The sequence below is a fragment of the Bos grunniens genome, chromosome 8 (genome assembly GCF_055505025.1).
Source record: "Bos grunniens cultivar Pamir isolate PY7600 chromosome 8, Bosgru_T2T1.0, whole genome shotgun sequence".
NCBI classification, from domain to species: domain Eukaryota; kingdom Metazoa; phylum Chordata; class Mammalia; order Artiodactyla; family Bovidae; genus Bos; species Bos grunniens.
The window spans coordinates 80633621-80659363 of record NC_141172.1 but is presented as its reverse complement, the minus strand read 5'-3'; the positions used below and the strand labels follow the sequence as shown (position 1 = coordinate 80659363).

The window sequence follows — 25743 nt, the reverse complement described above, 5'->3', positions numbered from 1 at the left end:
TAGAAAAGGAAGAAATGAAGAACCCCAGGGTTAGTAGAAGGGAAGAAATCTTAAAAAATTAGGGCAGAAATAAATGCAAAAGAAACAAAAGAGACCATAGCAAAAATCAACAAAGCCAAAAGCTGGTTCTTTGAAAGGATAAATAAAACTGACAAACCATTAGCCAGACTCATCAAGAAACAAAGGGAAAAAAATCAAATCAATAAAATTAGAAATGAAAATGGAGAAATAACAACAGACAACACAGAAATACAAAGGATCATAAGAGACTACTATCAGCAATTATATGCCAATAAAATGGACAACTTGGAAGAAATGGACAAATTCTTAGAAAAGTATAACTTTCCAAAACTGAACCAGGAAGAAATAGAAAATCTTAACAGACCCATCACAAGCACAGAAATCGAAACTGTAATCAGAAATCTTCCAGCAAACAAAAACCCAGGTCCAGACAGCTTCACAGCTGAATTCTACCAAAAATGTAGAGAAGAGCTAACACCTATCCTACTCAAACTCTTCCAGAAAATTTCAGGGGAAGGTAAACTTCCAAACTCATTCTATGAGGCCATCATCACACTAATACTAAAACCTGACAAAGATACCACAAAAAAAGAAAACTACAGGCCAATATCACTGATGAACATAGATGCAAAAATCCTTAACAAAATTCTAGCAATCAGAATCCAGCAACACATTAAAAAGATCATACATCATGACCAAGGGGGCTTTATCCCAGGGATGCAAGGATTCTTCAATATCTGCAAATCAATCAGTGTAATACACCACATTAACAAATTGAAAAATAAAAGCCATATGATTATCTCAATAGATGCAGAGAAAGCCTTTGACAAAATTCAACATCCATTTATGATCAAAATTCTCCAAGAAGCAGGCATAGAAGGAACATACCTCAACATAATAAAAGCTATATATGACAAACCCACAGCAAACATCATCCTCAATGGTGAAAAATTGAAAGCATTTCCCCTAAAGTCAGGAACAAGACAAGGGTGCCCACTTTCACCACTACTATTAAACATAGTTTTGGAAGTTTTGGCCACAGCAGTCAGAGCAGAAAAAGAAATAAAATGAATCCAAATTGGAAAAGAAGAAGTAAAATACTCACTGTTTGCAGATGATGTGATCCTCTACATAGAAAACCCTAAAGCCTCCATCAGAAAATTACTAGAGCTAATCAATGAATACAGTAAAGTTGCAGGATATAAAATCAACACACAGAAATTCCTTGCATTCCTATACACTAATAATGAAAAAATAATGAGAAAATAGAAAGAGAAACTAAGGAAACAATTCCATTCACCATTTCAACAAAAAGAATAAAATACTTAGGAATATATCTACCTAAAGAAACAAAAGACCTATATATAGAAAACTATAAAACACTGGTAAAGAAATCAAAAAGGACACTAATAGATGGAGATATATACTGTGTTCATGGATTGGAAGAATCAATATAGTGAAAATGAGTATACTACCCAAAGCAATCTATAGATTCAATGCAATCCCTATCAAGCTACCAATGGTATTTTTCACAGAGCTACAACAAATAATTTCACAATTTGGATGGAAATACAAAAAACCTCGAATAGCCCAAGCAATCTTGACAAAGAAGAATGGAACTGGAGGAATCAACCTGCCTAATTTCAGGCTCTACTACAAAGCCACAGTCATCAAGACAGTATGGTACTGGCACAAAGACATAAATATAGATCAATGGAACAAAATAGAAAGCCCAGAGATAAATCCATGCACCTATGGACACCTTATCTTTGACAAAGGAGGCAAGAATATATAATGGAGAAAAGACAATCTCTTTAACAAGTGGTGCTGGAAAAACTGGTCAACCACTTGTAAAAGAATGAAACTAACACCATCAGTTCAGTTCAGTTCAGTCACTCAGTCGTGTCCAACTCTTTGCGACCACATGAATCGCAGCACACCAGGCCTCCCTGTCCATCACCAACTCCCGGAGTTTACTCAGACTCACGTCCATCGAGTCAGTGATGCCATCCAGCCATCTCATCCTCTGTCGTCCCCTTCTCCTCCTGCCCCTAATCCCTCCCAGCATCAGAGTCTTTTACAGTGAGTCAACTCTTCTCATGAAGTGGCCAAAGTACTTTAGCATCATTCCTTCCAAAGAACAGCCAGGGCTGATCTCCTTCAGAATGGACTGGTTGGATCTCCTTGCAGTCATACACAAAAATAAACTCAAAATGGATTAAAGATCTAAACGTAAGACCAGAAACTATAAAACTTCTAGGGGAGAACATAGACAAAACATTCTCTGACATAAATCACAGCAAGATCCTCTATGACCCACCTCTCAGAATATTGGAAATAAAAGCAAAAATAAACAAATGGGACCTAATTAAAATTAAAATCTTCTGCACAACAAAGGAAATTATAAGCAAGGTGAAAAGACAGCCTTCAGAATGGGAGAAAATAATAGCAAATGAAGCACTTGACAAATGAATCTTAAAAATATACAAGCAACTCCTACAGCTCAACTCCAGAAAAATAAATGACCCAATCAAAAAATGGGCCAAAGAACTAAATAGACATTTCTCCAAAGAAGACATACAGATGGCTAACAAACACATGAAAAGATGCTCAACATCACTCATTATCAGAGAAATGCAAATCAAAACCACTATGAGGTACCATTTCACGCCAGTCAGAATGGCTGTGATCCAAAAGTCTACAAGCAATAAATGCTGGAGAGGGTGTGGAGAAAAGGGAACTCTCTTACACTGTTGGTGGGAATGCAAACTAGTACAGTCACTATGGAGAACAGTGTGGAGATTCCTTAAAAAAATGGAAATAGAACTGCCTTATGATCCAGCAATCGCACTGCTGGGCATACACACTGAGGAAACCAGAATTGAAAGAGACACATGTACCCCAATGTTCACTGCAGCACTGTTTATAATAGCCAGGACATGGAAGCAACCTAGATGTCCATCAGCAGACGAATGGATAAGAAAGCTGTGGTACATATACACAATGGAGTATTCAGTTCAGTTCAGTCGCTCAATCATGTCCGACTCTTTGTGATCCCATGAATCGCAGCACGCCAGGCCTCCCTGTCCATCACCAACTCCCGGAGTTCACTCAGACTCAAGTTCATCAAGTCAGTGATGCCATCCAGCCATCTCATCCTCTGTTGTCACCTTCTTCTCCTGCCCCCAATCCCTCCCAGCATCAGAGTCTTTTCCAATGAGTCAACTCTTCACATGAAGTGGCTGAAGTACTGGAGTTTCAGCTTTAGCATCATTCTTTCCAAAGAAATCCCAGGGCTGATCTCCTTCAGAATGGACTGGTTGGATCTCCTTGCAGTCCAAGGGACTCTCAAGAGTCTTCTCCAACACTACAGGTCAAAAGCATCAATTCTTTGGCACTCAGCTTTATTTATAGTCCAACTCTCACATCCATACATGACCACAGGAAAAACCATAGCCTTGACTAGACGGACCTTTGTTGGCAAAGTAATGTCTCTGCTTTTGAATATGCTATCTAGGTTGGTCATAACTTTTCTTCCAAGGAGTAAGCATCTTTTAATTTCATGGCTGCAGTTACCATCTGCAGTGATTTGGGAGCCCCCCAAAATAAAGTGTGACACTGTTTCCACTGTTTCCCCATCTATTTCCCATGAAGTGATGGAACCAGATGCCACAATCTTCGTTTTCTGAATGTTGAGCTTTAAGCCAACTTTTTCACTCTCCACTTTCACTTTCATCAAGAGGCTTCTTAGTTCCTCTTCACTTTCTGCCATAAGGGTGGTGTCATCTGCATATCTGAGGTTATTGATATTTTTCCCGGCAATCTTGATTCCAGCTTGTGCTTCTTCCAGCCCAGCGTTTCTCATGATGTACTTTGCATATAAGTTAAATAAGCAGGGTGACAATATACAGCCTTGATGTACTCCCTTTCCTATTTGGAACCAGTCTGTTGTTTACTCAGCCTTTAAAAAGAATACATTTGAATCAGTTCTAATGAGGTGAATGAAACTGGAGCCTATTATACAGAGTGAAATAAGCCAGAAAGAAAATCACCAATACAGTATACTAATGCATATATATGGAATTTAGAAAGATGGTATGATAACCCTGTATGTGATACAGCAAAAGAGACAGAGATGTATAGAATAGTCTTTTGGACTCTGTGGGAGAGGGTGAGGGTGGGATGATTTGGGAGAATGGCATTGAAACATGTATAATATCATATGTGAAATGAATCGGCAGTCCAGGTTCGATGCATGACACAGGGTGCTTGGGGTTGGTGTACTGGGATGACCCAGAGGGATGGTATGGGGAGGGAGGTGGAAGGGGGGTTCAGGATGGGGAATACGTGTACACCCGTGGTAGATTCATGTTGATATGGCAAAACCAATACAATATTGTAAAGTAATTAGCCTCCAATTAAAATAAATAAATTTATATTTTTTAAAAAAAGAGTCTTCTCCAACACCACAGTTCAAAAGCATCAATTCTTCTGCACTCAGCTTTCTTTATAGTCCAACTCTCACATCCGTACATGATTACTGGAAAAACCATAGCCTTGACTAGACGGACCTTTGTTGGCAAAGTAATGTCTCTGCTTTTTAATATGCTGTCTAGGTTGGTCATAACTTTCCTTCCAAGGAGTAAGCATCTTTTAATTTCATGGCTGCAATCACCATCTACAGTGATTTTGATTAACAAAGAACAATGAAGCCTGCAAGCATTACATTGCTAACAAGGGTGGGAAATGATCCCCTTATCCCCGCTAGTGAGACAGATAGTGGACACATTCTTCTGGGAGGGCAATTTGACAGTTCTTCTTCTTTCTTTAATGTTTTCTTATTGACTTTATTTTTGACTGTGCTGGGTCTTTGTTGTGCGGCTGTCTCTAGTTGTGAGCGGGGGTGGGGGGATGGGCGGTGGTGCCACTCTTCGTTGCAGTGCACTGGCTTCTCACTGCAGTAGCTTCTTGTGTTGTGGAGCACAGAGGCTAGGGCACTCAGGCCTAGTTGTAGCTCATGGGCTCAACAGTTGCAGGTCCTGGGCTCTAGAACAACAGGCTTAATAGCTGTAGTGCACAGGCTTACTGGCCCCGCAGCAGGTGGAATCTTCCCAAATCAGGAATCAAACCCGTGTCTCCTGCATTGCAACGCAGATTCTTTACCACTGAGCCACCAGGAAAGCCCTGAAAGTTCTTTTTAATAGGAAAGCCCCTCTGGCCCAATAGTCCCATTTTGGTATTTACAAAAACCTATATTAGTCTTTTAAAAATTAAGTATTATTTGTGATAGCAAAAGGATGAGAATAATTTTTTTTTGCCTTATTCACAGAAATCCATGGTCTATTTTTTTCTAGGTTAATATGGAATACTGAATTACAATTGCTTCCTCCTTTAGCAATCTGAGCTATGTGTTGACTTTTGATTCTTGTAGATTTATTCCAAACTATAGTTGCTAGTATACTTAGCCTTTAAACTTCATATATACCTAGCTGACCAGAAAAAATGAACAAGCAATAAAATAAAACAAACAGAATACCCAGGATGAGAACAATATATCCACCTGCAGGGAGATAACAGATTTGCCATGTAGTAGTTTACATAAGTTGGGACTTACAAACCCACTGGAAATAAATACATTAAATAGATTTATACAAAGGCATTCTTAACATTAAAATAGATAAATGCAGAAAGAAAATATGTCTGCTAGCACCCTTTGGGGAGAAGGCAATGGCACCCCACTCCAGTACTCTTGCCTGGAAAATCCCATGGATGGAGGAGCCTGGTGGGCTACAGTCCATGGGGTTGCTAAGAGTCGGACATGACTGAGTGACTTCACTTTCACTTTTCACTTTCATGCATTGGAGAAGGCAATGGCAACCCACTCCAGTGTTCTTGCCTTGAGAATCCCAGGGACGGGGGAGCCTGGTGGGCTGCCGTCTATGGGGTTGCACAGAGTTGGACACGACTGAAGTGACTTAGCAGCAGCAGCAGCAGCAGCACCCTTTGGCCTTTTGTTTCCTTTTAACCTGAATAGAATTAATACGTTCTTTACTCTCTGGCTTCATGTTCATGAAATGAAAGCTAATCACTTTTTTTTTTTTTTGGTAAGAAAGAGAATACAAATGAGAAAGATATGGAGGGAAAGTGGGAGAAGGAGGGTGGGTCTATAAGGTGGGTCTGTATGTCAGTCAAGGTTCTCCAGAGAAACACAACTGATTGGGGAAACAGACACACACACACACCATGAACCCATGCTAGTGATTCAGCTGTGAAGTAGACAAAGTCCCTGCCCTCAAGGAGCTCAGACCTGGTGGGTGAGACATGTGTTTAATTGCTATTCACTGCGATAAGGGCTCTAGGAATAAAGTACCATATGTTTGCTCTGGAGCCATTTAAAGGAGCTGCCATTCTGAAAGTGAGGAGTCAGGCAAGGCTTTCCAATGGAAATGACATTAAACTCAGACTTGAAAGTGAGGCCAGAAACTAGTCAGGAGAAAGTTAGGGAGGATGGAGAAGGCAAGTGAGAGGGATATGCACTAGCAGGTGAGAGAACAAAGATTTGAGAATAGGTAGAGTATGATTTCCTGGGGGCACAGCTGGTAATTCAGTTGGGAGTAGAATGTGAGGAGTGGGAGTGAGAGGTGAGTCTGCAGGGGTAAGCAAGGCCTAACTCATACAGGGTGTTTTGAGTTGGTTAAGGAGTTTGAAATTCATCCTGAGGGCAATGGGGAGCCACTGATGAGTTTTAAGCAATGGAGGAACATAATCAATATGCATTTTAGTAAATATTACTTATACTATCAAGATAAGCAGGAAAAAAAAATCAACAACCTCAGATATGTGGATTATACCACTCTAATGACAGAAAGTGAAGAGGAACTAAAGAGCCTCTTGATGAGGGTGAAGGAGGAGAGTGAAAGAGCCTCCTTAAAACTAAATATTAAAAAAAACTAAGACCATGGCATCTGGTCCCGTTATTTCATGGCAAATAGAGGAGGAAAAGATGGAATTAGCAACAGACTTCCTCTTCTTGGGCTCTAAAATCACTGTGGATAGTGACTGCAGCCATGAAATCAGAAGATGATTGCTTCCTGGAAGGAAAGCCAAGACAAACCTAGACAGTGTGTTGAAAAACAGAGACATTACCTCTGTTAACAAAGGTCCATATAGTCAAGGCTATAGTCTTCCCAGTGGCCACATACGGTTGTGAGAGCTGGACTGTAAAGAAGGCGGAGCATCAAAGAATTGATGCCTTTGAACTGTGGTGGGGGGTGAAGACTCCTGAGAGTTGCTTGGACAGCAAGGAGATCAAACTAGTCAATCTTAAGGGATATCAACCCTGAATATTCATTGGAAGGACTGATGCTGAAGCTCCAGTATTTTGGTCATCTGATGCGAACAGCTGACTCATTGGAAAATTCCCTGATGTTGGGAAAGATTGAGGGCAGAAGGAGAAGAGGGCATCACAGGACGGGATGACTGGATGGCATCACTGATGCAATAGACATGAACTTGGGCAAACTTTGGGAGATGGTGAGGCACAGGGAGGACTGGAATGCTACAGCCCATTTGGTAGCAAAGAATCAGACATGACTGCGCAAATGAACAACAACTTATACTATAGAAAATGGATTTGGAGTAGTCAAACTAGTTTTGTTAGTTCACCACCATAAGAAGGTTAATGTCGTCATCTCCACGAAAATTGATGGTGATAAGCAAAAAAGCCATAAGTATGGAGAAAGCATAGGTGTTTGAGGAATATTCACGAGGGTTGAGGTATCAGGGGTTGATTATGTATGTCAGAGGAAAGGAGAGGGAGGGAATTAATGAAATGTATGTTTGTGCCATATACAAAGCCAGGGAGCACTTGCAGATGACCTGTTCAGTGTAAAATTCAGCTCTGTACACTGGAGTTTGAAGTTTCTGTGGGTCAGCTGGGTTAGGACATCTTATAGGCAGTTGGGTACATGGCGGGTTTCGAGCTCAGGAGAGGGACTGAAAGTCATCAGAAATTTCAGGTGGTACCTGCAGTAACTAGAGTAAATGAGGTCATTTGGGAGGGTCTGGACTTTAGGGATGGACCTAAGTTAATAGAAGGTGAGGAAGTGGGGTATAGCAAGTTTAAACAAGCTGTTCAAGAGATTTTACCTGGAAACAGGAAGAAGAATATAATGTAGTGACTGCAGTAGTAACCTGGGGCTAAAAGGAGGTTTGCTTGCTTATTTTATGATGGACGAGACACATTTACATCTTTAAAAAAAAAAAGAAGAAACAAAAACAGTGAAAAACAAAACCCCACGTGTGTTTGGGTATAGACAAAGAAAAAGGACTACTCATATCCCTGAATTAATAATTGTGGTTGTTCCCCTGAGGAAGGGGAATATTTAAGGGGATATAGTTTCAAAACGGAGAAGGCAATGGCACCCCACTCCAGTACTCTTGCCTGGAAAATCACATGGACGGAGGAGCCTGGTAGGCTGCAGTCCATGGGGTCGCTAAGAGTTGGACACGACTGAGCGACTTCACTTTCACTTTCACTCTCATGCATTGGCGAAGGAAATGGCAAGCCACTCCAGTGTTCTTGCCTGGAGAATCCCAGGGACGGGGGAGCCTGGTGGGCTTCCATCTATGGGGTCGCACAGAGTCGGACACGAGTGAAGCAACTTAGCAGTTTCAAAAGGGGCCTTTGCATTATCTTCACTGCTAGACTTTCAAAGCTCTGAGAATGTATTCATATAATGTGGGTACGTTGGTTATTCATTTGTCCGGATAGCAGATAATATTTTGTGCCTACTCTGTGCCAGTTCTTGTCTTCAGCGCTGAGGATAGCTGCTGCTGCTGCTGCTAAGTCACTTCAGTTGTGTCTGACTCTGTGCGACCTCATAGATGGCAGCCCACCAGGCTCCCCTGTTCCTGGGATTCTCCAGGCAAGAACACTGGAGGGGTTGCCATTTCCTTCTCCAATGCAGGAAAGTGAAAAGTGAAAAGTGAAAGTGAAGTCGCTCAGTCATGTCTGACTCTTCGTGACCCCATGGACTGCAGCCTACCAGGCTCCTCCGCCCATGGGATTTTCCAGGCAAGAGTACTGGAGTGGGGTGCCATTGCCTTCTCCGGCTGAGGATAGAGAGGTGAACAAAACAGAACCCCTTGTCTCTGTGTGGACCTCTGTATAGACTAAATGCTGATGTGTGGAAGAGACACAGTAAACAAAACTAACAAATAAAATGTAATAGCCTGATGGCGGTAAACGCTATGGGAAAAATAAATCAGGGGAGGGGAGAACAGTACTATCAGGGGTTATTTTAATTTTAGTTCTGGGTAAGGACATAATTATACTTTTGTCTGTATATATGCCTAGGAATGGGATTTTTGGATCATATGATAACTCTATTTTTAGTTTTTTGAGGAACCTCCATACTGTTCTCATAGTAGCTGTACCAAATTTCATTCCCACCAACAGTGTAGAAGGGTTCTTTTTTTTCCACACCCTCTCTAGCAATTGTTATTTGTAGACTTTTAATGATGACCATTCTGACCGGTGTGACCTCGCTGTAGTTTTGATTTACTGGTGCACATTTGATAGATGGAAAAGTGAGTAGATAAAAGGTAAGTTCTGGTTCTCACCAGGTGAATAGTTAACTCCACCTGAGACCATGTTTTCTGGCCTGTTCCTTAACAAAAGAGTTTCTCAGAAACACAAGGGTTTTTTGTTTGGGAATGCAGCTTATCTCCAGGAAGCTATCTTCTTCTCAGAAGTTAGAATGATACTCAGGCCAGTATGACAGTCTGTGACAAAAGTCACGTGACAAAAGGCTCCTGAGACATCCAGGGAGAATGAGGGAGGTGGGCCAGTAAGTGCAGGCCAGGACTACCTCCTACCAAAGGAAAACAGAAGTCAACCCAGGAGTCAGAGAAAGACTCCTATTACTAGAGATCAGGAATTCAGTGTCAAAAAAGACCATAAAAGTACTCCCCAGCACGAGTTAGGCCATTTTGTGTCACGACCACTTTTTTTTAGCAGCATTTATATTGTTAATATTAAGTCTTATTGCATCAACTCCCATGTTTCCTTCATATCCTTCTTATGATCTTTCCTCCCTCACAGAGAAAAACAGGAAACATTTGATGTTATCAAGTAAAAGTGGTGCCGGTGAGTAAAGAAGACATTAATTTTCAAGTTAATAACTTTAATTCTCACGTTAAATACAAAGAGAAGGAAGCAAAGCTTGTTTTCAGTGCATTTTAATGTGTGAGAATGTCTTTCTATGAGGTATTGACTATCTCTGGTTTGAAACACTGACCAATGCTTGATTTAGATGAGAGAGGACTTGTAAGGAAGGGAAAAGATACCCAAACTTCTTGTGCCTTTTTTTCCACTTGCTGATCATTAAATCCACTGCTAAGTCATGTAGGGTTTCTTCAGCTTCTCCTGTCTTAGCTGACTATTGCCTTGTGGTCGGTACCATTTGAAGAATTGCAAAGAAAGGCTGAGAGGGATATGAGCTGAGGGATTCCTGATGTTATCCCTCTGTGTTCAGCAGGTCTGACTCGTCTCGGGCGGTCCGGAGCCAATGAGTCCTCTTGGGCTGTCTGGGCTGCGAAGGAGAGTACAGGCGAGCTGCGCAGGCCAGGGCTGCACTGGGGCTGACATACACCACACACTATGGCTTAAAGTCATAGGAATTTACTCTCTCACTCCCGGAGGCCAGAATTCCAAACCAAAGTGTCTGCAGGGCTATATTCCTCCTGAGGGCTCTAGGGAGGAATCCTCTGTTGACTTTTCAGCTTCTGACAGTAAGTTTATGTTTCAGACCAGATTATTGTGTCAACTGAAGAAGGAAAAAAAAGCACAACCTAAAAGTTGGGAATTATGCTTTACTTACAGACTTAAGCAGGAGAGACAGCCTCTCAGATAACTCTGAATGACTGTTCTGAAGAGGTAAGGGAGGAGCCAGGATATATAGGAGTTTTTGCAAAAAACAAAATAAACAAATAAAAAAATACCCCAGGTAGCTTCCCTAGAAGCTCAAACAGTAAAGCAACTGCCTGCAAGTTAGGAGACCCAGGTTCAATCCCTGGATCAGGAAGATCCCCTGGAGAAGGAAATGGCAACCCACTCCAGTATCCTTGCCTGGAAAATTCTATGGACAGAGGAGCTTAGCGGGCTATAATCCATGGGGTCGCAAAGAGTTGGATACGACTGAGTGACTAACACACAGTCAGAACATCAAAAGATAAGTGTTAATTACTTTGTGTACTTAATCGCTCAGTTGCATCTCATTCTTTGAGACCCCTTGGACTGTAGCCCACCAGGCTCCTCTGACCATGGGAATTCTCCAGGCAAGAATATTGGAGTGTGTTGCCATACCCCTCCTCCTAGGGATCTTCCCAACCTGAGGATCGAACTGAGGTCTCCTGCATTGTAGGCAGATTCTTTATCCTCTGAGCCATGAGGGAAGTCAGTTAATTACTTTAGTGCTTTTCTATGTTTGGGGAGATGCCAGAATCTATATTCCCTGCAATTAGTTCTTTGATTTGCACCTTAATTATCTAGGTCTGGTATCCTGTTTTTCTCCATCCCGAATCCCCTCAGGTTCACAGTTGGTGGCAGCTTTTAGTGGCTGAGGGGTTGATGGCTGCAATATCCTTGGCTTACTAATATGGCAACATTTGTCTAAAATAAAAATTTGTTTTCAGCTTTATTTGATTTATGTCAATTGGCTTATTTTAAAAAGCTTTTACGACAGATACTGTTTCAAACTTTTCAGAGTTTAAACAAGTATAAATGTTTTTGAATGTTGCAGAAGATTCTAATATCTGTTTAATTATCTGATGTCTGAGAAGTCTTCACATTTGCATTCATATCAGCACCTAGGCATTTTCTTAGAGTCTTGGGCTGTGCTTCCAAGGTTACATGAAAGCAGTATGAACTAGCCTGTCATAGTGAAGCAAGGTGACAGACACTAAGGCAGTCCTTTCTAGTGGACTTTCAGAGATTGAAGGTGGCAGATAGCATTTTCCAAGGATGGCTGCAACCACATCTTCCATCCCACATGCTCTTCTACTAAGTGACCTTGCCTTGCCCCACCAGGAGGTGGACTGTCAACCCCTTCCCCTGGAACCCGAGCAACATGCTGTGAATACAGTGAAGCAGCAGAGGTTGCACTTGGAACTAAGATCAGGTCAAAAGAAGCCTCACAGTTTCTCGTTAGGCATCCTGGCCTGTTCTCTCGGGATGTTCCTCTCCGAGCCAGCCTTCATGCCGTGGGAGTTCAGGTCACGGGGAGGTCCATGTAGGTACTCTGGTTGGCAGCCAGGGCTGAATGCCCAGACTGCAACAGCATCTAGGATAGCCACATGAGTGAGCCTGCTTGGATGTCAGCCTGTCAGAACTGCTAGCGATTCCTGAAAGCACGAAAGACTTCCAATGGAAAACAGTGTAGTTAAGCTCAGTCAGGAAGTTGGAAAGATAGTTGTTTTTTTTTTTCCCAAACTGCTATGTTTCCTTATAGTTTATTTTTACAGTAATAAATAACCAGAATAGTCTTTTCACTGCATGCCCCACTGGTTCCCCTGTGTCCTAAAAACCTAAAAATCCCCATCTCCTGCACCTTAATCTAATCACTTCCCACTTTCTCTAAATGTCATTTCTCTTTTCTAAGGGTTCTGACCTGGGAATTCTATGCTCAGACACCCACCCTTTTATCCTATATTATTGATCGACTCAGGCATCCCTGGTGGCTCAGTGGTAAAGAATCTGCCTGCATTGCAGGAGACCCAGGTTTGATCCCTAGGTTGGGAAGATCCCCTGGAGAAGGAAATGGCAACCCACTCCAGTATTCTTGTCTGGAGAATTCCATGAACAGAAGAGCCTGGTGGGCTACAGTGCAGGGGGTCGCAAAAGAGGTGGACATGACTTAGTCTCTAAACAACACAACCATAACACTGACTGGACCCTCTGGGTTAGGTTAGGTTAGAGAGTTAGGTTTCTCTCCCTTCTGGTGTTTCAACCACCTCCCTCGAATAGCACCATCTCCTCCTCAGGATTGGAAATGTCTCGTCCACAGCATCACCAGGACACAGAGGATGCTACAATTCTGGTGTCTCAATCTGGCCCCAACCAGTCGAAGGGGCTCAGATTGGGAGCCTCCCAAATTTTCCTGTGGCTACACTGGGTCATGCTATCTCAAAACCCACAGACTTTTACTCCAAACACATCTGTCATTTTGGGTCAGGAAGTTGGAAATGTAAGCACCTGTGGCCACACTGAAGCTCCAGCATGACACACAGTCCAGTGCAGATGGACTTGACCAGAGACTGCTGGAAGTTTCGTGGGCTGAGACCCTAGCTGTGCTCCACTTCACGTCCTCATAGCATTCTATTAACTGAATGCTTCCATTTGCTTTTTATTTCCCTGAGTAGGAATATGATAATTTTAAACCCAAAGACAGTAAATACTATGTGTTTCCTTAGCCTGCAGAATGTAGGGTTTTTCTTTTTAAAATCAAATTCAGGAATTAGGGACCTAGGTGTAAATTAGGCTTCAGACAATCACTTTTGATATTCACCTATTGTCCACCTCTGAGGCCACCATACTACTTTTGAAGCCCAGTCTCCAAAGTGGGTGCTTGTCCCTCATTGCTTATGGATGTGAAGACAAACATTCTTGGCAATGCTTTGGGTCTTTTGCAAAGTAGCCACGTTGTCTTCACTAGAAGTCCGGCAAGTTGCACCAGAAACAGGCCCTGGGACATTGCTTTTCACAGTTATAGCCTATAACATTGTGGGCCAAATGATCGTGACCTCTAAGGCCCTTTTCTTGATTGGAAATCATATGCATGTGTGTTCACTTTTCCAAAATGTGAATTATTTCCTTATGAGAACAATTTACCGTCTTTCCTGAGGGCAGTGCCCTAGCACACCTGCGCAGCAGGCCACCCCCTGCTTCCCCCTGCCCCTCCCCCTTCCTTAACCTTCCGTCCCTTCTCCCTAGCTCCTCAATTCTTCATCCCCTTCCCGCCTGGTCTCAGAGGACCCCACTGTAGCACCACTTGTCTCGGCCCTGCCGGCAACCTCCGCGAAGCTGTCAGTACCACTCCCAGCCCACGTGGGCCCCAGTGGGCTGCCCACATCTGTCCCCCAGCTCCCTGTTCTACTGGACTTTCTAAGTCATCAGAAAGATGACTTGTCGTGGGTGGCTTTCTGAGCCGCCCCTTCCACGCCCCTCTCTGCATCTTCTTCGGCCACTTGGGACTCCGCCCCCTTGGCACCCACCCCCAACCCCGTCCCATTACCGCGTTCCCCCCGCCAGGGATCCGGCGGTCATGTGTCCCGGAATCGGCCAAGCCAGGTGAAGGGGAAGATCCTGGTGTTACTCAGTCCCCTTTTCATGGGGTCCTGAGGCCCACAGTCCACCTGGAACACCTCCTGACTTCATTCTGGAGGTGGCAATAGACAAACATCCCCTTGGGATTTTGTAGTAAAGAGGCCCCATGTGGCTTCCTTCCTGGAAGAGGTGAGCCAGTGGTCCCAGCTGGTGGTGGTCACAGCAAGCGTGGAGACTCGGGGCTCTACTGTGGCTGATGCACTGGATAATAGCAGAAGCACTCTGGAAATACTGCAGACGGCACTGCACTTGGGAATCTGGCCACTACCTCCAGGACACTCTCTGTGATCCACAGTGACTTCTCCAGCACTGTGATCCTGCATGACTCCCCAGGGCGTACAGAAGCCAGCCAAGGTCATCCCCATCAAATCCTAGCTCAGTGACCCCAGCAATCTCACTCTTCTCAACCTGATTCTGATGCCAGATGCCCTCGGGTTCACCACTGATGTTTGTTCTGTGCTGAGCGGAAAACTTCACCAACATAGGCTCTGGTGGCAGCTGCTTCCCCTCCCCCTGAGTTGGGGTGGGGAAGGGAGGTTGAGCCCTTGGAAGGCTGTTTGTTTGATGCCCTGTCCAATGATGATGACGGCCTGCGCAGGGTCTGCCCTCCCACCCTCTCTGCCCTCAGAGCCCTGCACTCTGTATGGAGTCTGGATGGACACAAGGGCCAGATTTTGAAGCAGCCACCCTTTAACTTCATGTTTGCACTCCCTGAAAACTCCAGACTGGGACCTAACAGTCTAGGAGAGCCACAACAGTGCTCTGGCCGGTCGAGAAACACGACTGGCCAGAGTATGAGACACATTCAGTAATCTAGGAGGCTCAAAAGAGAATCCAAGCTAGCTTTGTTTTGATTTGATTTTTTAATAACTCTTGTACAAAACGACTTACCCTTGTCCTTTAGGTTGTCAAATTTTGCTCTATTCAAGGGATGTCAGACACAGTCAATGGGCAGCTAACATAAGATCTGCATATTGATAACTATAAGAACCAGAAGGCCATACAGCCATTCTCCTAATAGACCACTGGCACATTCAGTTAGGGGCTTCCCTGGTGGCTCAGAGGTAAAGAACCTACCTGCAATGCAGAAGACGTGGGTTTGATCCCTGGGTTGGGAAGATCCCCTTGGAAAAGGAAATGGCAACCCACTCTGGTATTCTTGCCTGGGGAATTCCATGGACAGAGGAGCCTTGTGGACTATAGTCCATGGGGTCACAAAAGAGTCAGACGTGACTTAGCAACTAAACAACAACAAAAAATAATCAGTTGCGTCTTAAGAGCCCAATTATGTTTTTTACTCTAAAAATGTAATGTATTAAAAACAGAAAGAAGCCACCTCTATTCTGAAATAAAGTTTTATTTTAAAAGGCAAAACTGTATACATCCTTTTAAAACATGAAAGTTCAAAATTCATTAGGCAAGTTGATCATACAAACATATTTACAACAGTAGTGAAAGAAGTGGTAACGTTTCACCAGTGTAAAAGGTCACAGAATTCAGACCACAACTTGGATCTTCAGTGATTCAAGCCTTTCATTCCCACACAATAAAGTCTGGTCAGTTTTAAGAGAAAATCCTTCCTCTGGATATTGTTCTTAATCCAGCCTTTGACATTTAGACAGTAGGATAACTGGCCATGGTGGCGATTCCACAGTGGTTGTTCCGGTCTTTGGCCATCTTTATGTAGCCATCCATGCCCCAATGTTCACCCCAGCTGAAAGAAGAGAAGGTTTTCATTTTATATGAAGAATCAAACACATTTATATTTATTAATATTTAAACAGTGCACCAGAGGTCAAGACAGATTCAGAAAGAAGCAAGAAATGCAGTTGTTCTTATTCATGGTTGAGTTCTAAATGTATACATAACTTCTATCCCAAACCTTTCACAAAACTATAAAATTAGAGACATAAAAAAGAAACTCTTGGGGCCAGATGTGTTTTAGAATTTAAAAAATGTTTGGATTTAGAAATGAGATGATACCCAAACTACATCAATACCTTAGGCAACTTCAGACAGTATCTTAATGTTATAATCAAACATTAATATGCCTGTGATCATCCTAAGTGGCATAAGACTTCAGAAGTGTACTTAAGGATTTGAGGACCTGAATTCAAATGCTGATTCCAAAAAGGACTCCCCTTTTCAACCTCAAATATAAGTATTTGGGGCATTTTATACCTGTTTTTGACAAGCCAATATTTATTGTCATCTGAGTCTGCTCCTTCAAAGCCATAGCCAACTACCAGAACAGCATGATCCACGGATTCACTGCTACAATTTGGCTCATAATAAATGCCTGGGAAAATAAAATACAATGTTGGGGTGAAGACCTCCAAGTGACCTAGTCTATTAATCAGGGTAAGGAGACATCTCAAAATTAAGCTAAATGATACAAATCTAGATAAGATTTAAAAACAAGATTTTTTTTTTCATTCTAGGCTAGGGATCCAGGCCCTCATCTAACACTAGCAGATATACAAACGGCATACTCTCTTTTGTAAACAACATGTCAAGAGACATAAAAGAACACTCCTTAAAATCTTATCATTTTACTTTCAAGACATTCAGTCTAGGGAAATAGCACACAACACAAAATTACTTCAGCCAAGAAGTTCTTTCTGGTTTTAATTACAGTAGCAAAATTCTTTGGAAAATTTCAAAGGTCTAACAGTTGAAACTCTGGGTGGCTACAGTCGTAAATAGGACTTTCAAGGTGGTGCTAGTGGTAAAGAATCTGCCTGCCAATGCAGGAGATTCACGAGACGTGGGTTTGATCTCTGGTTTGGGAAGATCCCCTTGAGTAGGAAATGGCAACCCACTTCAGCATTCTTGCCTGGAAAATTCTACAGGCAGAGGAGCCTGGTGGACTACAGTCCATGGGCCTGCAAAGAGTTATGGACACAACTGAGCACACACAACTGGAAAAAAGTAAATTAAGCTATATGAATCAAATTAAGTAGCCATTCAAATATATTTATGAAGTGCTTAAAATCATGGGGACATGGTTCAAGTAATGTCAAATGGACACATCAGGTACAAATACTAACATTAACAACTATATTAAATCTATAGACCTTCAAATTTTACATTGAATTCTACATACCAAAGAGTCAGTTTTGCTGTATGTCATGGTGATTTTCCAATTTTTCTGCCTAAATTTCAAGATAGACAAATACTTACCTGACTTGTAGAACTGGAAAGATGGATTGTGTGCATCTACAGCAACAGAGATGGGACCCAAAGTTGCCACTGCCTTCATAAGAGCCTTCTCCTGCTTAGGGAGGTCCACGAAACCAGTTTCATTAGCAGCAGAATTGTTGGGATTGTAAAGGCAGGTGCCAACCTTTTAAAGGTAATGGGGAAGAGGCTTGATTAATACCATCCTCCTCCTGGGGTATATGAGTTCAAGACATTCTGCAGCTTAATGATTTCCAAGTCAAGTTTGTTACAAAGCATCCCAGGAGATGGAATGCCATTGGCTGTTTTGAAATGGAAAAAATTAGCTTGTGTCTATGCAATCAAACACTCTCAATCTACCTGCCCATAAGAAACCTTTACTCAGGAGAAATTTGTACTTATAAAGAATGATATGTATATTTCCCTGGTGCCTCAGCAGTAAATAATCCACCTTTACTCCTACAAGGTAGGAGACAGGGGTTTGATCCCTACAAGGCACGAGACATGGAGGCAGGGGTTTGATCCCTGGGTTGGGAAGATCCCCTGGAGGGGGAAATGGCAACCTACTCCGGTAATCTTGCCCAGTAAATCCCACAGACAGAGGAGCCTGGCAGGCTATAGTCTCAGTTCAGTTCAGTTCAGTTCAGTCGCTCAGTTGTGTCCGACTCTTTGCAACCCCATGAATTGCAGCACACCAGGCCTCCCTGTCCATCACCATCTCACGGAGTTCACCCAAACTCATGTCCATCGAGTCGGTGACGCCATCCAGCCATCTCATCCTCTGTTGTCCCCTTCTCCTCCTGCCCCCAATCCCTCCCAGCATCAGAGTCTTTTCCAATGAGTCAACTTTTCGCATGAGGTGGCCAAAGTATTTGGCCAAAGGAGTTTCAGCTTCAGCATCAGTCCTTCCAAAGAATACCCAGGACTGATCTCCTTTAGAATGGACTGGTTGGATCTCCTTGCTGCCCAAGGGACTCTCAAGAGTCTTCTCCAACACCACAGTTCAAAAGCATCAATTCTTTGGCGCTCAGCTTTCTTCACAGTCCAACTCTCACATCCATACATGACCACTGGAAACACCATAGCCTTGACTAGACGGACCTTTGTTGACAAAGTAATGTCTCTGCTTTTGAATATGCAGTCTAGGTTGGTCATAACTTTTCTTCCAAGGAGTAAGTGTCTTTTAATTTCATGGTGCAATCACCATCTGCAGTGATTTTGGAGCCCAAAAAGGTTGCAAAAGAGTCAGATACGACTGAGTGACTAAACAACAACAACAAATGTATATTTCCACATTCAGTAGAAACATTAACAGCTTTATGGTAACTATCTGGGCTCCCAAGTAGCACTAGTGGTAAAGAACCTGACTGCCAATACAGGTGACATGAAAGATGCAGGTTCGATCCCTGGGTCAGGAAGATCCTCTGGAGGACATGGCAACCCGCTTCAGTAATCTTGCCTGGAGAATTCCATGGAGAGAGGAGCCTGGTGGGCTATAGTCTAAAAGGTCACACAGAGTTGGATATGATTGAAGCGACAGCATGAACACATGGTAAGTAGCTAAACAGAGAACTGTGCAAGGCTAACTATTTTAATGACAGTTCTGACAGTCTGCAGATAAAGATTCTACAATCTAAAATGTGGATTCTAAACGTGATATCTATTTTCCCCTAAAGTGTTCAACTTTGATTACAAGGAGCTCCTCTTACCAATCCAGTGTATGGATAAGATTCCTCTGAGTCCAGGCCTCCAACGTCCAAAACATACTGGAAGGCATTATCTATGAAGCCACCGTGACAACCCCGATTGCCTTCAGGCTGAGAGCAGTCCACCAGGTTCTGCTCACTCAGTGAAACAAGTTTGCCAGTTTTTTGGAACATCTGTCCTTCAAGAGCACCTGTGGCACTAAAAGCCCAACAAGAACCACATTTACCCTGAAAACAAAATTTAAAAGCATAAGTTACAAAACAAATAGCAAGACTTGGACAGTAGCCCATATATATGGAAATGCTTTTAAAACCTAGTGAATGGCATGTTGTTGCACAGTGTGTCCGGAGAAGGCAATGGCACCCCACTCCAGTACTCTTGCCTGGAAAATCACATGGATGGAGGAGACTGGTAGGCTCCAGTCCATGGGGTCGCTAAGAGTTGGACACGACTGAGCAACTTCACTTTCACTTTTCACTTTCATGCATTGGAGAAGGAAATGGCAACCCATTCCAGTGTTCTTGCCTAGAGAATCCCAGGGACAGAGGAGCCTGGTGGGCTGCTGTCTATGGGGTCGCACAGAGTTGGACACGACTGAAGCGACTTAGCAGCAGCAGCAGCAGCACAGTGTATCATAGCAAGGATGGCAACTCCTATTTGGCTTTACTCTTGGAGAGAGATTTGCTGAGTACCATCATACCTGATTCTTCACAGGAGTTACATAGCCTTTCTCTCTCCAATCCATGGATGGAGGAATCGAAGCAAAGATAGTTTCATGGAACTCTTTCCCCTTCTTGTTCTTCTGCCTTTGAAAGCCATTCATCGTGTGCCTGAATTCTTCATTGGTCTTCAAGGAAAAGGAAATAGAATGTTGAAAAGCAAGAGGTTATTTTGCTAAAGTGTTAAGCAGAGAAGGCACAAAAAATTCATGCCACACTCACCATGTCACCAAAGGCATTCATTGCCATGCTGAAGCTATGTTTCCCTTGGCTGTATTCCTGATTATGCAGCTCAATCATTTTCATATTCTTCTTCCACACCGCTTTTCTCCATCCTTCTTCATTCTAGAAGCAAACAGGTAGCCTATATTCTTTTATTCTATTTAAAACCAACTCACCAAGGGCTTCACCAGGTGGTGCTAAGTGGTAAAGAACTCCCGTGCAAAGGCAGGAGATGCAAGAAACACAGATTCAATCCCTGCGTTGGGATGATCCCCTGAAGGAGGGTATGGCAACCCACTCTAATATTCTTGCCTGGAAAATCCCATGGACAGAGGAGCCTGGTCACAGAGTTGGACACGACTGAAGCGACAGCACATACCGTCACCAAGTGGATTTGTATATAAAGAGGAAGAGAGACCATGGCCAGAGATGGCTCTATACTCTTGGGAGCTGTTCTCCAGCGCCCACATGACAGGACAAATGCCCACAGTGTACTCAGTGACAGGTGCCATGAAGTTACTGCCCTGACAAGAGCCAGCCTCAAGAGACTACTATCTGCCATAAACTCCCAACAGCATGGACCATTCTCTGCAGGGTTTCAGATGGACAGTTTCAGATGTTACCAACCAAGTCGTATGGTTTCCTGTGTGCTGCCTTCCACAATTTCCATTGTGTATCTAAACTGTGGTCAAATTTTGGAGCAGCTGAGGCTATTCCCAAGCAAAGGGCTGTCAGGAGGAGTGAAGGATTCATGTTCAAAAACCTAGGAAGGGAGAAGAAATGAGTATCTGATTAAACCAATCTTTCTAAAAGGCCATCTTTTTTTTTGAGCCACTATGGTGGAGTAAAAACATTTATATTCCCAAGTATTTATAAAAGGACAGTAGGGGAAGTCTATGGATGTGGGTGGAGAAAAAGAGCTCTGAGACCCCAGTTTCCGCGCGGGACAGGGTGAGGCTCTTCTGGGACTCAAACAGCGGCCCGGACGAGCCACCCTCCCGCGCTGCAGGCGGGCCCAGCCCAGGGGCGGGCCCAGCGAACTCCCTCCGCTGACAGAGTATGTAGACGCGGTGCCGAAAAACGCTCTGCAGTCCAGCTAGCGGGGGTCATACTGCCTTGTCACACCGGCGCCTCCTGGAACCCCTCCCCAAGCCCTCAACCCCCAAGGCTGCAGTCGCGCTGCTAGCCGGAGTGACCCCGCCGCACCATGTCTCATCCCGTGGCGCTCACCTGTGGCGAGGGCTGCCTGCCGCACAGGCACAACCGGCGGCTCCGGATCCCGCGGCGTCTAAAGTTGGGTTGTGGGCACCAAGACCTCCCATTTAAGGCTCCGGGACTGCGCTCGGCAAGCCCCGCCCCCCGTTAGCACGCCCCGCGATTGGCTGAACCTCATATAGGCGGGGCCCGTGTGCTGGGACTCCCGGCGCGTGACAGGGCTGGTCCCAAATTGTCCAGGTGCCAGCCTCAGTGGACCCCACGGCAGCGAGCTGGGGGGGCCATTGGGCAGAACTAAGGAGGGCGGCCGGCGCCTCCCTGGGGACCCAGATCAACTAATTACATCGAACTCGTGCTCTTGGTCGGTGGTTCACTAAAAGAGGCTTGCAGGGGGTCCCAAGTGGATTTTTAGCGTAACCCTGTGCCTCCTTCCTTAGGGTTTTGTTTTGTTTTGTTTAAATTTTAAGTCCTAATCCTAGAGTTCTTGGTGAAAGTCTTCGGGAGGACTGAGAACTGTCTCGTACAGGGGCTCCCGCTTATTCCGCAGCGAAGGTGGGGCAGGCTGGAGGAATGCAAAGCTCGCAAGCCGACCTCCAGGGTTAACGGTGGTACAAGCTGGGTTTGAGGAGCAGAATCGCAGTTCCTCAGAGGATGTGGCGCCCTGGTCACTGCCCAAATCCCAGGAAGGCAAAGGGCTGGGAGGGTCTCCAGAGAAGAGGTGGTATTTTGTAATACCCTTCTCCTGTCTTCCCCAGTTAGGGGTTCTTCTTGTCTCTCAAGTTTTCCTCAAAACCAACAGAAACGAGTTGTTTACAAAAAATTTTAGTTTAATTAAGAAAAAAGGAAAAATGGAGGGTAGGCAATGGCACCCCACTCCAGTACTCTTGCCTGGAATATCCCATGGACGGAGGAGCCTGGTAGGCTGTAGTCCATGGGGTCGCTAAGAGTCGGACACGACTGAGCGACTTCACTTTCACTTTTCACTTTCCTGCATTGGAGAAGGAAATGGCAACCCACTCCAGTGTTCTTGCCTGGAGAATCCCAGGGACGGTGGAGCCTGATGGGTGCCGTCTATGGGGTCGCACAGAGTCGGACACGACTGAAGTGACTTAGCAGCAGCAGCAGTAACTGCTTTTACTTTCCCGCTCTTCTTCCTTAGTATCTAGGTCCTTTTCTCGAGATTTAAGGAAAGATGAAAAACTGGAAATAGAACTGCCATATGACCCAGCAACCCCACTGCTAGGCATACACACCGAGGAAACCAGAATTGAAAGAGACATGTGTACCCCAATGTTCATCGCAGCACTGTTTATAATAGCCAGGACATGAAAGCAACCTAGATGTCCATCAGCAGATGAATGGATAAGAAAGCTGTGGTACATATACACAATGGAGTATTACTCAGCCATTTAAAAAGATACATTTGAATCAGTTCTAATGAGGTGGATGAAACTGGAGCCTATTATACAGAGTGAAGTAAGCCAGAAAGAAAAACACCAATACAGTATACTAACACATATATATGGAATCTAGAAAGATGGTAAAGATAACCCTGTATGTGAGACAGCAAAAGAGACACAGATGTATAGAACAGCCTTTTGGACTCTGTGGGAGAGGGCGAGGGCGGGATGATACGGGAGAATGGCATTGAAACATACATAGTATCATATGTGAAACCAATCGCCAGTCCAGGTTCGATGCATGATACAGGGTGCTTGGGGCTGGTGCACTGGGATGACCCAGAGGGATGGTATGGGGAGGGAGGTGGCAGGGGGTTCAGGATGGGGAACAGGTTTACACCCGTGGCAGATTCATGTTGATATATGGCAAAACCAATACAATATTATAAAGTAATTAGCCTCCAATTAAAATAAATAAATTTATATTAAAAAATAAATAAACAGATCTTGAGAACAACAACAACAACAAAAGATTTAAGGAAAGAAATTTAAGATTTAAGAAAAGGTCCTTTTCTGGAGATTAAGAATTGTGACTTTTACTTCAGTGATTTCTACTTTAATTTATATTGAATGTCAGGATTTAAAGGACAGCGAAACGTTTTAAATGGAGGAAAATAGGTTTATAGGTTAAATATTAATTTACATAACTAAGAACTTAGGGAACACAAGTCAAACTTTGTACATGTTTGTCCTTTACTACATAAAAACATATTCATTATAGAAAATCCCTTTTAGAAAAAAATGATCATTACCTCATGTCTGGTCCCACATTACTTTTTTTCTGCGCATATTTTGAATCATTTAAATTAAAATGTAATCATGATTCACTGGACTTCTGAACTAATTTGTACTTAAGATTAAGTTTATAAGCATTTTAGAAGCACAATCAGACATGTAATTTTACTATGTTAATATCTACATAACATAAAAATGTTTATTTAAGTGTACAGTTCTGTGGCATTAAGTACATTCACATTGCTGTGCAACCATAACCATCACCCATCTTTGGAATATTTTCATGTTCTGAAACAGAAACTCTGTACCATGAAACAATAACACTGCATTTCTCCCTGCCCACTGCCCGCCCCCCACCACAGAAGCCTTTGGCAACCACCATGGAATCATGTAATATTTGTCATCTTAGGCTTATTTTACTTAACATAATGTCTTAAAGGTTTATTCATGTTGTTCAGTTCAGTTCAGTCGCTCAGTCGTGTCCGACTCTTTGCAACCAGCATGCCAGGCATGAATCGCAGCATGCCAGGCCTCCCTGACCATCACCAACTCCCGGAACCTACCCAAACTCATGTCCATTGGGTCGGTGATGCCGTCCAGCCATCTCATCCTCCGTCGTCCCCTTCTCCTCCTGCCCCCAATCCCTCCCAGTATCAAGGTCTTTCCTAATGAGTCAGCTCTTCACATGAGGTGGCCAAAGTACTGGAGTTTCAGCTTCAGCATCAGTCCTTCCAATGAACACCCAGGACTGATCTCCTTTAGGATGGACTGGTTGGAGCTCCTTTCAGTCCAAGGGACTCTCAAGTGTCTTTTCCAATACCACAGTTCAAAAGCATCAATTCTTCGGTGCTCAGCTTTCTTCACAGTCCAACTTTCACATCCATACATGACCACTGGAAAAACCATAGCCTTGACTAGATGGACCTTTGTTGGCAAAGTAATGTCTCTGCTTTTTAATATGCAATCTAGGTTGGTCATAACTTTCCTTCCAAGGAATAAGCGTCTTTTAATTTCATGGCTGCAGTCACCATCTGCAGTGATTTTGGAACCCAAAAAATAAAGTCTGACACTGTTTCCACTGTTTCCCCATCTATTTCCCATGAAGTGATGGGACCAGATGCCATGATCTTCCTTTTCTGAATGTTGAGCTTTAAGCCAATTTTTTCGCTCTCCTCTTTCACTTTTATCAAGAAGCTTTTGAGTTCCTCTTCATTTTCTGCCATAAGGGTGGTGTCATCTGCTTATCTGAGGTTCTTGATATTTCTCCCCGCAATCTTGATTCCAGCTTGTGCTTCCTCCAGCCCAGCATTTCTCATGAGGTACTAAATTCATGTTGCAGGGTGTGTCAGAGTTTATCTTTTTTCTGAAGGTGACTAAAATACCCCTGGACAAATGTTTTGTTTCTCCAGACATCTCCAGATGACTATATGGGTTATTTCCAGATTTGATTATGTTGAATGACACTACTGTCAGTGTTGTTGTACAAATGTTCATGTTTCTGTTTTCAGTTTTTTAGGAGATCTACCCAGAAGTGGACTTGCTGGATATGGTATTCTATGTTCAATTTTTTTCTCTGTTTTCACTGTGTCTGCATCATTTTACCAGCATCGCACAGGTTCCAATCTGATTGTGATTTGCAAATATTTTCTTAAATTCTGTGAGTTGCCTTTTCATAAAATCAGTACTGTCCTTTGGTGCACCAGTTTTAAATTTTGATGAAATCCAGTTTACCTATTTTTTCTTTGGTTGCTTATTCTTTTGGTATCATATCAAAAAAATTACTACTAAGCCCAGTATCATGAGGCTCTTTGCTTGTGTTTTCATCTAAAGTTTTGTAGTTTTAGTTCTTATGTTTGGGTCTTTAACCATTTGTGTTAACTTTTGCATATGGTATAGTTAAGTGTCCAATATCATTCTTTTGCATGTGGATATCTGACTTTCTTAGCATTATTTGTTGAAGACTATCCTTTCCCTATTGAATGGTCCTGGCAACCCCATACAATTTAGAAAAATCAATTCTTTTAAAGTTTTAAGATCTTTGAGGAAATAGAAGCTTTCTTCTCTCAGACACAGCTAGAGGCCAAAGGTCTTAGGTGGT

The 25743-nt window shown here is 43.3% G+C and overlaps 1 protein-coding gene and 1 pseudogene across 1 annotated transcript; one reads left to right on the top strand and one right to left on the bottom strand.

Annotated features, from left to right (window-relative positions):
- The first annotated feature begins 12256 nt into the window (after positions 1–12256).
- On the top strand, positions 12257–15085 carry LOC147367543 (CTD nuclear envelope phosphatase 1 pseudogene; annotated as a pseudogene).
- Positions 15086–15746: 661 nt separating this feature from the next.
- Positions 15747–21606, bottom strand: CTSL (cathepsin L). Its single transcript, XM_086416939.1, has 8 exons — positions 21466–21606; positions 20863–20998; positions 20236–20358; positions 19995–20141; positions 19297–19521; positions 17591–17753; positions 16589–16706; positions 15747–16121 (listed from the first exon to the last, which is right to left on the bottom strand). The coding sequence occupies exons 1-8, from the start codon at positions 21555–21557 to the stop codon at positions 16022–16024; spliced, it is 1104 nt and encodes a 367-aa protein (XP_086273065.1). The 5' UTR covers positions 21558–21606; the 3' UTR covers positions 15747–16021.
- Between the last annotated feature and the right edge of the window lie 4137 nt (positions 21607–25743).

Coding starts and splice junctions, on each gene's coding strand:
- CTSL (XM_086416939.1), bottom strand. CDS start 21,557: ATGGGAGGTCTTGGTGCCCACAACCCAACTTTAGACGCCGCGGGATCC. Junction 20,142..20,235: donor TGAATGCCTTTGGTGACATG/GTGAGTGTGGCA, acceptor TTTTCCTTGAAG/ACCAATGAAGAATTCAGGCA. Junction 16,122..16,588: donor TATTGGCTTGTCAAAAACAG/GTATAAAATGCC, acceptor CTCTTCTTTCAG/CTGGGGTGAACATTGGGGCA.